The sequence below is a fragment of the Neoarius graeffei genome, chromosome 24 (assembly GCF_027579695.1).
Source record: "Neoarius graeffei isolate fNeoGra1 chromosome 24, fNeoGra1.pri, whole genome shotgun sequence".
In the NCBI taxonomy this organism is placed as follows: domain Eukaryota; kingdom Metazoa; phylum Chordata; class Actinopteri; order Siluriformes; family Ariidae; genus Neoarius; species Neoarius graeffei.
The window spans coordinates 33343849-33359275 of NC_083592.1; the positions used below are offsets into that span (position 1 = coordinate 33343849).

Here is a 15427-nt window from a genome sequence, read left to right on the forward strand (position 1 = left end):
CACGCGGACACGGGGAGAACATGCAAACTCCGCACAGAAAGGCCCTCACCGGCCACGGACCTCGAACCCGGACCTTCTTGCTGTGAGGCGACAGCGCTAACCACTACACCACCGTGCAGCCTCCCTGACCAGTTTGCGTCTTGTCTTTTCATCAGTTTTGGAGGGGACGTCCAGTTCTCGGTAATGTCACTGTTATCCTATATTTTCTCCATTTCTTGATGACGGTCTTCACTGTGCTCCATGGTATATCTAATGCTGTGGACATATCTTTGTCCCCTTCTCCTGACTGATACTTTTCAACAATGAGATCCCTGTGACGCTTTGTAAGCTCTCTGTGAACCCTGGCTTTTGCTGGAGGAGGCAACTGAGTAAATGTCTGAACTTTATTTGGGGTTAATCAGAGTCATTTTAATTGATGGCAGGTGTGAACCCAAAAAGACTGAATGCTGTAATTAAATCAAAAGGTGCTTCAACAAAGTATTAGTTTAAGGGTGTGCACACTTATGCAACCAGCTTATTGTACGTTTTTATTTTTTGTTTTCCCCCGAACAGATTTGTTTGTTTTTCAATTGAATTGTACAGGTTATAGGTCACATTAAAAGTGGGAAAAGTTTTGAAATTATTTATCGTGGTCTCATTTTTTTACATCAGAAAAACCAATTATTTTAACGGGGTGTGTACTGTAGACTTTTTATATCCACTGTAGATGGGCTGGACTGAATATTTCTGAAACTAACTTTGTAATATTTCCTTTGTGGCTGTTCTGGTAGCAGGAATGGCTTGTTGATGAGAGAGGTCAGAGGAGAATGGTCGGACTGGTTCAAGCTGACTGACAGGAAGGCGACGGTAACTCAGTCACTCTTTACAAACGCAGTGAGCAGAAAAGCATTTCAAAATGCATTGAACCTTGAGGTGGACTGGCTACAGCAGCAGAAGACCACATCAGTGTTTACTCTTGTTACGCAAGAACAGAAATTTAAGCTTACAGTGGGCACAGATTCACCAAAATGAGACAGCTGAAGATTGGATAAACATCATTTGATCTTTTTTCTCATCTTTACACTGCACTCTTCTTTTAAAGCTACACTTTTAATCTATATGATTTTCCACGAGACACTAACATTCTAGTTCGATCCCTTTTCTTTTTTTTTTCCACTGCACCATTATAATAAGATTTTCTCCAAAGAGTTTGTCTAAAATGTGCATTGAAATGAAAAGCATGTACACTAAAACAAAACCGTCCAAATATATGCTTAACAAACCTGTGTGCTCACTGGCACGGTGGTACTGGCAGAGTTCTCTCCATCCTTCACCACGATGCTCCCAGTAGATCTGTCCTCAGTGAAGCTTTGGCCAGGAGTAGGATAACTGATCTGGTATCCAACACTGACACTACCAAATGTCCCAGCCAGCCTGCTAATGTTCAGTGCCAGGTACCTGCTGAGGTCAGTGGCATTCACAAGCAGCTTCTGCTGATCACTGAAAAGGGCAAACACTCCGTGTGGCTCATCGTTGGCACGGACCCGGAGGCGGACACTGCTGCGGTTGGCATCAAGTTCAGCACCACCCTCCACTGAGCTCAGGCGGACTGTGTAGACCTCCTCCAGCTCGGGCACAGGGTCAGGCAGCAGGGTAAGGACGATCTCTGCTAGTCGCTGACCAGCCAGTATAGTAGCTGAGCCATGGAGGGTGAGAAAGTCACCTGTTGTGTCTGCGTCACTGAGGATCTCCCAGAACACCTGAGGAAAATCAATAGGGCTAGGTGTAGTAAACAATTTCCTTACTGTTTATTTGAACATATTCCATAAAATCCAATACAATTTTCATTATCTATGTCATACTGACATTTCTATTAATGGTATTTCTTATTCCAGACACTATTAGGACTTATATGGTCATATACCGTACTCTTTCAAATGGGTCACTACTAATACACCGACTTGCTATTAACAAAGTCCGACATATAATGTCTACTGTAACACCATAAAATGTCCTTGGTATGACAAAGGGAATGAGATCGATTATTGGAAAAGAGCTGTGTGAGTGTGCATTGTCCTTACAGTGATGTTTCCCATGACTCCTTCTCTGCGTGTGATAAGGAGGGAAATGTTAAGGGGACCTTCATGGTCTGCAGGTTCACTATAAATACGTTCTCTCAGATCCTGCTCAGTGAACTGCACTATGCCATTTGGGTCGCCGAACTTTGCAATCTGTCAAATGCACACAAAAAGGACAAGAATTCATTATGTAGTGTGCAAAATGAAGTCTGAGATCCATATAATCTACCACATTCACTGGATATGAGCAATCGCGCGCTCTGATTGGCTACTCTACTACTAGGATATCAGCTCATATTCCGTGAATAGAGAAAAATAAAATAAAATGGCGGAGCGCATCAAGTCAGATATATCACTTTATTATCAAGTATTTAAAAGAAACAGAACTAGCTAAAAGAATATAGTCCCCCCCTCCCAGATCTCCTGTTCCACACTCCAGCCCAGTTGGTGGCAGAAATGCACCTTTAAGTTGGTTTACCAAATGTCAAAAAAAGAAGAAAACAAAATGTCGGACTGTGTTATTGAACCAACTGAGGACGAAATAAAAACTCTACTGGAAAAAAAAAACAAAAAATAAAAAAAAGCAACAAAATATGTAATGAAAGTATTTCATGGTAAGAACATATCTTTTTTTATTTTTCAAGAATTATTATTAGCGCATATTTTCACAAATTGCTCCTGTCATTTCGCTGGTTTGTTTACGTTCTAAGCAGAAATGATTTTGTCGGACATTTTGTATGAAGTTTTTATTTATCAGTGTTGCAAAAAATAAAAATGCTCTGTTTCTCAAAATCCAGTGAAGTTATTCCACTCAATCTTGTCATACATGACTTATAGCCTACTCGGCGTTACGCGCCTCGTCGGCTATCAGCTCATGTACGGCTCGATTTTGTGGAATAACTGTTAAATATTAGGGCTGCGTGTATATATATATAAGATTTTGACAGGGCAGCACGGTGGTGTAGTGGTTAGCGCTGTCGCCTCACAGCAAGAAGGTCCGGGTTCGAGCCCCGTGGCTGGCGAGGGCCTTTCTGTGTGGAGTTTGCATGTTCTCCCCGTGTCTGCGTGGGTTTCCTCCGGGTGCTCCGGTTTCCCCCACAGTCCAAAGACATGCAGGTTAGGTTAACTGGTGACTCTAAATTGATCGTAGGTGTGAATGTGAGTGTGAATGGTTGTCTGTGTCTATTTGTCAGCCCTGTGATGACCTGGCGACTTGTCCAGGGTGTACCCCGCCTTTCGCCCGTAGTCAGCTGGGATAGGCTCCAGCTTGCCTGCAACCCTGTAGAACAGGATAAAGCGGCTAGAGATAATGAGATGAGATGAGATTTTGACAGTAATTAGCTGAAGTCAGCTCATCAGACTTCCATCGATTTTTTTTTTTGTTGTTGTTCAATTTAGTTTATCCTCTCTGGTTGGATTAGCGTAGTCATTACTGATCATGTTTAAAGCCAACTGGACAGTGAAGTATGTTTTTATTCTTCAAATGAAAATGTGAAATGCCACTGTGAAACAAAAAATAATAATATCAAATTGATGTGTGTTAGAAGAGAAGAAGAAGCCTTTATCTGTCACATATACTTTACAGCACAGTGAAATTATTTCTTTTACAGATCCCAGCTTGTTCGGAAGCTGGGCTCAGAGTGCAGGGGCAGCCATGATCCAGTCCCCCTGGAGCAGAGAGGGTTTAAGGTCTAACAGTGGCAGCTTGGCAGTGCTGGGGCTTGAACCCCTGACCTTAGTTGACTTTCTGGACTGTAAGCAAGGAATTTCATGCAGCTGGATCTTTACAAAATTGACTTGACTTGAATGCCCACTCTCTACAGGATACCAGTTTTGGGATTATTTCTATCAGGAACAAATTAAATTATATTTCATCCTAACAATAACACAATTAACACTGTGCACTGTCAGTAGTGTAACAATAACATACCTGCAGTGTGACAGATCCTGCTCTGGGGTCAACATCCATGTCTCCAAACAAGTGGCTGAGTCTAATTATAAACGTTTCCGCCACTTCCACCTCACCATGGGGCAGAATCTGGAGCTCGATGCTCCGTGTCCCCCCTTCTCCATCTCTGAAATGGAATGATCCATTCACAGGTTCACCAAAATCCGTGTTTACAGACGGCAATACTTCGTTTGTGTTGGGTCCCAGGATATTCCACGTTATCTGAGAGAGAACAATAATATTTCGCAATTCAGATTACTGTCTGAAGAGACAAAACAAGTAACAACTAGATAACTGTAAAGTTGTAAATGATAAACGCATTTCATCTGAAGTTTTGGTTTTAAACCAGTATTCAAGTCATATAGAACAATTTGTTATCATTTTAATGACAAAATTAATCAGTAATATTACTGATTATACAAAATACTGCTAATATTGATAAAATGTGTTCAAGTTTTATTCAGGAAATCCCAAAATAATCCATCGGAAGCGCTGTGCTTTCTGAAGAATATGCATATTATTCATTACGATGGAGGAATTATTGATATTCAAACACATCTGTGGTTACACGACTGAAAATATCGCCTAGTCCAGCAAGTTACATAATTAGAGCTTTAAATCAGTATATTTCCTACATAAAGCCAACACTGTGGTATCCAACACTCAGCTTCCCCTTTCATTAACTTGACAGGTCATCCATCTCTTCTCGGTCAGCTGTCCAATCCCTGACCCCCATTATCACATTGCTGAATGTAGAAAGCAGTGAAAACATTCAATGGAAGGCTTTAAAAACCATTTCCCCATATGAGGAATACTTGTGAAGTGTGCACATTATGATGCTATGAGGTCATTATCTCGATGCTGCTGCTCACCGTGGCATCACCCACCACCCCCCCGAAGCGCTCCAGAACGAGGCTGAGCCTCAGTGTGCTGTCAGGGTTTGGGATGGAGATCACACTTTGATTGACAAATCGGACCATCCCGCTGGGTGAGTCGCTTTTAGCAATGGTAATCTGAGCAACAAGTCGGGTGCCCAGTACTGCTCCTCCTGAGGCCGCGGTGAGCTGGATTTCAAACACCTCATTATATTCCCTGTGAAAATTTATGGGAGTAACTTCAGTTCATCTGATTTTATTTGTGTTCACATTCAAATAAAACACAAAGTATCACAACCATTTGAAGTGAACAGGATATTCAAAATTTAAATCCAGGGACGGATCCAGCTCAAGAAACAGACAGATGCACATTTGCAGAAATATTTTCACTAATTTTACTAGATCGATATGGATTTTTGTTTTGAAGATATGCTAATATACATTATCAGGTCAGCACACCATGTACGACGATGCTTCGTTTATTAATATCATACTGTTTGAGCAATGCTTTTTTTAAATTGCATACATAAATCACATTTAATAGCAATGTAACAAGATCATATGAATTGTAAAAGTTTTCTGTGAGAAAAAAAAAACACTACTGACAAACTAGACTAGAGCTGGTGACTAACACGAGTGTTTTTACCACAGAAATAAGAAAATCTACAAAAGACTTGGCACAACTACTTCATTATTCTACAAGTATCCACCAGGAACATATGTACACATACATATTACAATATCTAACAACTGGATGGAACGGGATATCTTGAGCCTGCGGAGAGCTGATACTGAACACTCACACTTTGTGAATGGGATGACTGCTAATATATAATACATAATACATAATAATATCATGATAATACAGGTAATTAGGTCAGGTAAGCATCACGGCTTATGCCTCGGTCACAACCGGCCGTACGTGCTCCTACGGCCGGTCTACGTGCAAAAAACGAAAGAAACGCACGGAGGGCGCGCGTGTGACGTGCTGATTTTTGAGCCGTAGACTGGCCGCAGACCGGCCACAGAGGTTCTTTGTCATGTCAAACAAACTCTATAGGTGCTTATGTTTTTTTCAGGTTGCAAGACAAACTTACGGCCAACGTGCGTCTTTCTCCACGAACAAAAAAAAAACGCAGCGATTTGGGAAACGCCAAAAATCGCACGGCCAAAAAATCGTACGTCCGGTTGTGACCTAGGCTTTACCACAGGTGGTCGGATCCTGAACCATTGGTCTGTTGGTTGAGCGTGGTTATAGCCCATGTAGCCAGCTAGCGGTAAAGTAAACAAACGCCCCATTTCTGACCGATGCACGTGCATCGGTCTGGATCCGTCCCTGAAATTCCACGCAATATAACAAATATTTAAATAATACTGGCTGGCTTTTTTTCATGGTATATCAATTATATTCCATTCAGCTAGCATGATATTGAAAGAGTCGAAGACGAGGAGCTGAATGGAATATATCTGATATACCATGAAAAAAAGCCAACCAATATTATTATTATTATTATTATTATTATTATTATAATACATACACATTTGATGGAACAAATCTGGAGGCCATGTTTGTTTACAAATTGTCACAGTCACTCGCTAGTGCGGAAGTTTTTTACGTGTAATACGTATCTTAGGGCATTTTCAATTCACCGCGTCAGTTGACTGCGAGCGCTGCCGGCGAACAAAGAAATGCTTCTGTGCATGCGCAGCAGAAAACTTTCTCATCGGATATTCGCATCAGCTCCGATGTGTGACGTCATGTTGCCTTGACAACCATGCAATATCGTACACCATATTCAACGCTCATTCTCCATTGGGTAGAGTGACGTAATACACGTAGGATAAGCGATATGCTAACAATATCGCATGCTATCGAACCAAGTGAATGAAACCTACTAGAAGGGAATAGAACACATGTTTTTATTCCATCGAAAGAGTGTCCTGCATGTATAATAATTCACAATGTTGAATTGACTGACACGTGAAGGCTCCAAACCTCACTCACCTGTCCAGATCATCCACTATGGAGACATTAATGTAGCTGACATTCTGGCCATGCCTGAAGGTTATAGTGCCGTTAGGTAGAATGTAATCGGAGACAGACTGTGCAGTCAAACTTCTGGATATGTAGTCGACGCTGACCTGCCCGTACGTGCCCACTCTCCTCAGGACAGGGATAGACAAAGTGCCAACATCCTCCGCAACTAAAACCAGTCATATCATAGATCATGTGTCATATATCATTTTAATCTTACTGCTAAAAACCTGATTTTGTTTTGATTTCCTCCAACATCTCATCTCATTATCTCTCGCCGCTTTATCCTGTTCTACAGGGTCGCAGGCAAGCTGGAGCCTATCCCAGCTGACTACGGGCGAAAGGCGGGGTACACCCTGGACAAGTCGCCAGGTCATCACAGGGCTGACACATAGACACAGACAACCATTCACACTCACATTCACACCTACGGTCAATTTAGAGTCACCAGTTAACCTAACCTGTATGTCTTTGGACTGTGGGGGAAACCGGAGCACCCGGAGGAAACCCACGCGGACACGGGGAGAACATGCAAACTCCACACAGAAAGGCCCTCGCCGGCCACGGGGCTCGAACCCAGACCTTCTTGCTGTGAGGTGACAGCGCTAACCACTACACCACCGTGCCACCCTCCTCCAACATTGTATTGCAATTTACTCGTGTGCATTTTCCACTGGCTCTTTTTATGTAGTTCAAATTTAAGTACTTGTTTTAAAGGAGGAACTGAAAAATTAATTTCCTTGAGAGTTTAAGTCAAGACAAGCCTGGCAACCTCAGAGGTGTGAACTGAACAAATGAATGTGGGTGGTCTGGAAAAATCTGTCTGGCATTGCTGTGAATTCTGGCAAACAGCAAAAAGACAGATAGATTTCTGAAGAGAATACACTGGGTCAGGAGCTGGTTTCAGAAATACACCAGTAAATGCAGTTAATCTGCTTATAGATGGCGAAAACCATGCGAGGTAAATGTGATTTCCTCACACAGTACATCTCAGGCTTTGCTCAAGTTGTTGGACAACCATGTTACATAGAGAAATGGACATGTAAGTACAATCAATTCAGTTTATAATCAGATCCTGGTTGTCTGTGATGCTCCGTAATAGAAGTAGAACATTAAATGCAATTTTCTGCCATTTTCCAGTTTAAAAATACAATCCCAATTCCAAAAAAGTTGGGATGCTATGTTAACTATCAATAAAAACAGAATGCAATCATTTGCAAACTCATGGAAACCCTATATTTCATTGAAAATAGTACAAAGACAACATATCAAATGTTGAAACTGAGAACATTTTATTGTTTTTTGAAATATATATACTCATTTCAAATTTGATGTCAGCAACACATTTCAGAAAAGTTGGGGCAGGGCCATGTTTACCACTGTGTTGCATCACCTCTACTTTTAACAACACTCTGTAAATGTTTGGGCACTGAGGAGACCAATTGCTGTAGTTTTGAAAGAGAAATGTTGTCTCATTCTTGCCTAATATACAATTTCAGTTGCTCAATAGTTTGGAGTCTCCTTTGTCATGTTTTGCGCTTCTTAATGCACCAAATGTGTTAAATGGAAGACAGGTCTGGACTGCAGGCAGGCCAGTTTAGCACCCTGACTCTTTTACGATAGAGCTATGCAGTTTTAATAAGTGTAGAAAGTGGTTTGGCATTGTCTTGCTGAAAGAAGGAAGGCCTTCCCTGAAAAAGATTTTGTCTGGATGGCAGCGTATTGCTCTGAAATATGTCGATATCATTCAGCATTAATGATGCCTTCCCAGATGTACAAGCTACCCATGTCATGTGCACTAATGCCCCCTCATGCCATCACAGATGTTGGCTTTTGAACTGTGTACTGATAGCAAGCCGGATGGTCCCTCTCCTCTTTAGCCTGGAGGACGTGGTGTCCATGATTTCTAAAAAGAATTTCTACTTTTGATTCATCAGACTTCGGGACAATTTTCTACTTCACCTCAGTCCATCGTAAAAGAGCTCGGGCCCAGAGAAGGTGGCGGTGTTTCTGGATATTGTTTATATCTGGTTTCACTTGCATTTGTGGTTGCAGTAATGAACTGTTTTCACAGACGATGGTTTTCTGAAGTGTTCCTGAGCCCATACAGTGATTTCCACTACAGACACGTGTCTGCTTTTAATGCAGTGGCTTCTGAGGGCCTGAAGATCACAGGCATCCAGTGTTGGTTTTTTGCCTTGTCTCCTGCATACAGAGATTTCTCCAGATTCTCTGAATCTTTTAATGATATTATGTACCATAAATGATGTGATCCCCAAATTCTTTGCCATTTTACATTGAGGAACATTATTCTTAAATTGTTGCTCTGTTTGCCCACACAGTCTTTCACAGAGCGGTGAACCCCGCCCCATCTTTACTTCTGAAAGACTCCACCTCTTTGGCATGCTCTTTTCATACCTGATCATGTTACTGACCTGTTATTGCCCATTAACCTTTTTTTTTTTTGCATTACACAAGTTTTTCAGTCTTTTGTTGCCCTGTCCCAGCTTTTCTGAAATGTGTTTCTGACATCAAATTCAAAATGAGCATATCTCATCTCATCTCATCTCATTATCTCTAGCCGCTTTATCCTTCTACAGGGTCGCAGGCAAGCTGGAGCCTATCCCAGCTGACTACGGGCGAAAGGCGGGGTACACCCTGGACAAGTCGCCAGGTCATCACAGGGCTGACACATAGACACAGACAACCATTCACACTCACATTCACACCTACGGTCAATTTAGAGTCACCAGTTAACCTAACCTGCATGTCTTTGGACTGTGGGGGAAACCGGAGCACCCGGAGGAAACCCACGCGGACACGGGGAGAACATGCAAACTCCACACAGAAAGGCCCTCGCCGGCCCCAGGGCTCAAACCCAGGACCTTCTTGCTGTGAGGCGACAGCGCTAACCACTACACCACCGTGCCGCCCCAAAATGAGCATATATTTTTCGAAAAACAATAAAATTTCTCCGTTTCAACATTTGATATGTTGTCTTTGTACTATTTTCAATAAAATATAGGGTTTCCATGATTTGCAAATCTTCACATTCTGTTTTTATTTATGTTTTACACAGTGTCCCAACTGGGCGGCACGGTGGTGTAGTGGTTAGCTGACACTGTATAAAGAGAAAATAAAGCATACAAGAAGTTTATTTTACTCATATGACATACAGTACCCAATGGTTATTGCTGTCGCCTCACAGCAAGAAGGTCTGGGTTCGAGCCCAGTGGCCGGCGAGGGCCTTTCTGTGCGGAGTTTGCATGTTCTCCGCGTGGGTTTCCTCCGGGTGCTCCGGTTTCCCCCACAGTCGAAAGACATGCAGGTTAGGTTAACTGGTGACTCTAAATTGACCGTAGGTGTGAATGTGAGTATGAATGGTTGTCTGTGTCTATGTGTCAGCCCTGTGTTGACCTGGCGACTTGTCCAGGGTGTACCCCGCCTTTCGCCCGTAGTCAGCTGGGATAGGCTCCAGCTTGCCTGCGACCCTGTAGAACAGGATAAAGCGGCTAGAGATAATAAGATGAGATGAGACAGCATCCCAACTTTTTTGGAATTGGGGTTGTAATAGAAAATGTCAAATTCGTACCATCTGAAGGCTTTTCCCAGGCCACCTCACACACAGGATATAAACTAAAAATTCTACTTGCATTCCTGTCTGCCTGTCTTAGGTGGCTGATTTAAATCTCAAAGTCTGAATTTTAAACTGATTTCCACTTGTAAACTGAGGTAAGTGAGTAATATATGTGCATACCAGTAATGTTAATGTAGGAAGGGTCAAATTCCAGGATGCCCTCAACATTATCATTCTTCTGAATGACAATCATGATTGAGGAGATATTGCCTATGGCTGGAGGCTGGTCTATTTGGAGACCGTGCTCTCCTATGGTAAAGTTGAGTGTACTATGGAAAGGGAAGAAGATAAAAAAAAAGCCCACAATGATCATACGCAATAGACAGTTGGCTCTTTTGAATATCTAAAGCAAACAGCCATGCCTGAAGATATAATGTTGATTTTTATCACTTTCTTTCATGCTGTACTGAAGCGATTCCAAGCTTTTTGTTACTCTACCTGTCATTGAGGAGTTGCACCTGGGTGATGTTAAGGTAGAAGTGCTCAGGTGTCTCTGCTAGTAAATCATCCACTATGTTCAGCGTAATGACTCCGGCGCTGTGGCCTGGGCCGAACAGTAGCCTGCCTGATGCCTGCTCAAAGTCCAGCCCACTCACTGCAGTGTGGCCCTCTGTGTGGTAACTCACCCACACGCTGCCCAGCAGCCCCATGGAGCGTACCACTGTGATGTTCACCTGGAGGAAAAAAACACAAACATTAGAAACAAGGATCAGATTCGCTGAAACACGATGCTAAGGAATAAATTTGCAGTGCACGATATAGTTTCAATATTTTCATGAGCATCTGGGAAGGTAACCTGGTGTAAGGTGGCACAATTGTAATAGGAGTTGGGGTTATAATGGACACATTATTAACCTGAGGGGTTTGGGTGAAATCTCATAAATATTAGATGAGTAAATAGCATTTTTATCTGTTTATACATTATATGGACACGAGTGTTGTACTGGGAAATACGCCACTCATATTTTTCATACAAGCTCCATCCGGGACATGGAGAACCAAAACCGGGACATAAATCTCTATATGTCACTCGTGAGGAAATTGATTAATTGTTTTGATAAAATTGGATACTTTTTGTTTGTGAATGTGTCGATATAATAAAAAGAAAATCACACACTGGCTTGAAGATATGAAGTTTATCTTCTCGTGTTGAAAAACTCGCATTTTTCAGACGAAATACTTCGCGGATCTGAGTGACATATTTAATAATATTGGTTGGCGTTGAGTGGTACAGTATATCAGATATATTCCATTCATGATACTGAATGAGTCGAAGAAGAGTAGCTGAATGGAATAGATCTGATATACCACGAAAAAAAGCCAGCCAATATTATTATTATTATACATACAAATTCCTTTCGGGTGTTCAACGCATCTTTCACTTTCAAAATCTTCTGTATTTAATAAAGCAAACCTGGCAGCCATATTTGTTTACAAATTGTCCCAGTCGCTCGCTAGCACGGAAGTTTTACATCTCCGACGTGTGATTTCATGTTGTCTTGACAACCATGCAATAATCAACCATATTGAACGCTCATTCTCCATTGGGTAGAGTGATATAATACATGTAGGATAAGCGATATGCTCACAATATTGCATGCTTTCAAACCAAATGAATGAAACCCGCTATAAGGGAATAGAACACATTTTTATTCCATCGAAAAAGTGTCCTGTACGTATAATAATTCCTGATATTTCACTCTGATGATGTCACTCCCGGTGTTTTCCCACTGACTAGACGCGCGTTGTCCAAATGGTGAACTGGTTCAAAATTAGAATTTTTTTGATTAACTTGCATATTTTTTTGTGTGTGTGGATGTGTCCATATAATATAAAGAACATTACACATTGGCGTCAAGATATGAAGTTTATCTTCTCATGTTGAAAAATATATCACTTGAAGATAAACTTCATATCTTCGTGCAACCGTGTAATATCCTCGATGTATTTGATGCATTCATTGCACGAGTTGATTATGTGGTACAAAGCTCAAGGGAGAGTCCTATAGACAAGCCATCTTCATTTCTTTGGATCTCTCCTGATGCTGGAACAGATATCAGAGGTAAAGGCATGTATTTTATGAGAACTACTGTATATCCGCAGAGCATGGAAATGTTTTCAAGACTGATAGTACAACCTCAATGTTATTCAGATGTGTTATATCAGGGTTTCCCCAGGTTTGACCACCATAAATTTAAAACTTTAAGACCTTTTTAAGATCACTTAAATGAGAATTAAGACCTACATCGCACCCATTATGCGGTCGTAGAACACCAGATCAAATTCCCAATAATGACAAATGTTTCAAGTAAAAATACTTTTATTATAAAAGTTATATACTTAAAAGTCATTATGTGCATTGCTTGTCGAATCTTCACATTCAAGACAAGCAAGACCGAATTTTGTTATGTAAGACATTTTGTTTTTTCCACAGGAGAATGTTGTAGCGACTTCCGAGTCTGGGAACATAGCCTTAAAGAGTTCGCTTATGCCCTCATTCGAGCTGTATGAGTGGTGTTCCATAATTGTTTTTAAAATCCAGAGCACCTCTGCCCGAAGTGTCGGGGTTCCACCGACACCCATCATGCCACTGCTCGGCCCTTGTGTTGTTGCTAGCCTTGCCGATGATGTCTGGCTTGGCTGATGCTGCTGACGTTCGACAGTGGTGCTAGTGCCAACTCCAGGTGCATTCGGAGATTGAACCGTGCAGAACTGAGCGATGGGCTGGTGGCGGTGGAGGGCAGATGCAATGTGCTTTGAGCTCTTCACGTGAGACTCTAAAGCGAAATGACCTATAGTGGACAACTTGAAGGGCTTTCAACAAACACAGCATCTTGCTTCAACGTCACTTCGAGGAACCTCCCTCACCCAATCATGATATCTTTCATCTGAAAGCCACTGCTGATTAAAACGACACTTCCCCATGCTGCGATTCGCAGAGTCTCCTCTCCACCACGGACTCCGACGATTGCGCCAGCGCGAAAATGTACCAATATTGTTTCTTTCTTTGCGCATACTCCAAGAAATTCACTGATGTTACGCAAAACCCATGTTTTCACATTGTAGAATAGTATGAGTAAATTTAAGACCTTTGTTTAAAAAAATTAAGACTTGAGCAAAGCAATTTAAGACTTTTTAAGGCCTTAATTTTGGAATATTAAATTTAAGACTTTTTTAAGACCCCGCAGCTACCATGATGGGATATGGAAGATGAAAAAAAGAAAAACATAATACAATGTCAGCGAATCATTGGATGTAAATCTGCTGTTACTCTTGTTTATAGCAGTTCATCGCCATGTAGAGTGGTTGTACATTAGATTGTCACTTGATAAAAAAGTAACTTACTGATCTGTCATCTTCTGTTACACTGAGTGACGACCGGGTGAAGGAGAAGAGGCCATAAGGCAGGTCACTGGCTGCCATGGTGATGGTAGCGCGCTGTCGACTGAGGCTGATGTCTGCACCGGGAGTTAGTGAGGTAAGACTCAGCTCATACACACGCTTTTCCTCTGGAATATCATCATCCACAGCCTGAAACAGAAAAGAAGGCAAAACAAAAAATGATCCAGAAACACATACAGTATGTAGCACCTTGCTTCAAATTTCTGTATGTTTTTGTAATTAACCTGCAATGACGTGTTTCCATAGTACATACAAAAATCAAATCTAATAGCGTCTTACGACTTAGAATGAAAAATAATTTAACATATACATATTTGTACGAGAATATAAATTCTACTGTATATTAGGACTCAGAGCTTTAACTTGCATAAAATGTGTATAATCCCAATTCCAAAAAAGTTGCAACGCTATGTAAAACATAAATAAAAATAGAATGTGAAGAGTCGCAAATAATGGAAACCATATATTTCATTTAAAATAGTACAGAGACAACATATCAAATGTTGAAACTGAGAAATTTTATTGTTTTTTGAAAAAATATATGCTCATTTTGAATTTGATGTCAGCAACACGTTTCAGAAAAGTTGGGACAGGGGCAACAAAAGACTGAAAAAGTTGTGTAATGCCAAAAAAAAAAGTAGTTAATTGGCAGTAGGTTAGTAACATGATTGGGTATAAAAAGAGCATTCCAGAGAGGCGGAGTCTCTCAGAAGTAAAGATGGGGAGGGGTTCATCGCTCTGTGAAAGACTGTGTGGGCAAACAGTGCAACAATTTAAGAATAACATTCCTCAATGTAAAATTGCAAAGAATTTGGGGCTCACATCATCCATGGCACATAATATCATTAAAAGATTCAGAGAATCTGGAGAAATCTCTGTATGCAAGAGACAAGGCTGAAAACTGACATTGGATGCCTGTGATCTTCAGGCCCTCAGGAGACACTGCATTAAAAGCAGACACGTGTCTGTAGTGGAAATCACTGTATGGGCTCAGGAACACTTCAGAAAACCACTGTCTGTGAAAACGGTTCATTACTGTAACCACAAATGCAAGTTACAACCAGATAAAAACAATATCCAGAAACACCACCACCTTCTCTGGGCCCGAGCTCTTTTAAGATGGACTGAGGCAAAGTGGAAAATTGTCCCGAGATCTGAAGAATCAAAAATAGAAATTCTCTTTAGAAATCATGGACACCACGTCCTCCAGGCTAAAGAGTCGAGGGCCCATCCGGCTTGTTATCAGTTCACAGTTCAAAAGCCAGCATCTGTGATGGTACAGTATGAGGGTGCATTAGTGCACGTGACATGGGTAGCTTGTACATCTGGGAAGGCATCATTAATGCTGAATGATATCGACACATTTCAGAGCAATATGCTGCCATCCAGACAAAATCTTTTTCAGGGAAGGCCTTCCTTCTTTCAGCAAGACAATGCCAAACCACTTTCTGCGCATATTAAAACTACATGGAT

General features: G+C 41.4%; 1 protein-coding gene across 1 annotated transcript in view; it reads right to left on the reverse strand.

Moving 5' to 3' along the window:
* Window positions 1–15427, reverse strand: part of adgrv1 (adhesion G protein-coupled receptor V1) — a 415446-nt gene that overhangs the window by 227268 nt on the left and 172751 nt on the right. The window contains exons 63-70 of the mRNA XM_060907086.1: window positions 13898–14083; window positions 10991–11226; window positions 10673–10821; window positions 6886–7084; window positions 4878–5097; window positions 3988–4227; window positions 2061–2210; window positions 1263–1739 (exon numbers count right to left, since the gene is read on the reverse strand). Of these exons, the coding sequence (XP_060763069.1) occupies window positions 1263–1739; window positions 2061–2210; window positions 3988–4227; window positions 4878–5097; window positions 6886–7084; window positions 10673–10821; window positions 10991–11226; window positions 13898–14083 (1857 nt within the window). The remainder of the gene's footprint in view (window positions 1–1262; window positions 1740–2060; window positions 2211–3987; window positions 4228–4877; window positions 5098–6885; window positions 7085–10672; window positions 10822–10990; window positions 11227–13897; window positions 14084–15427) is intronic.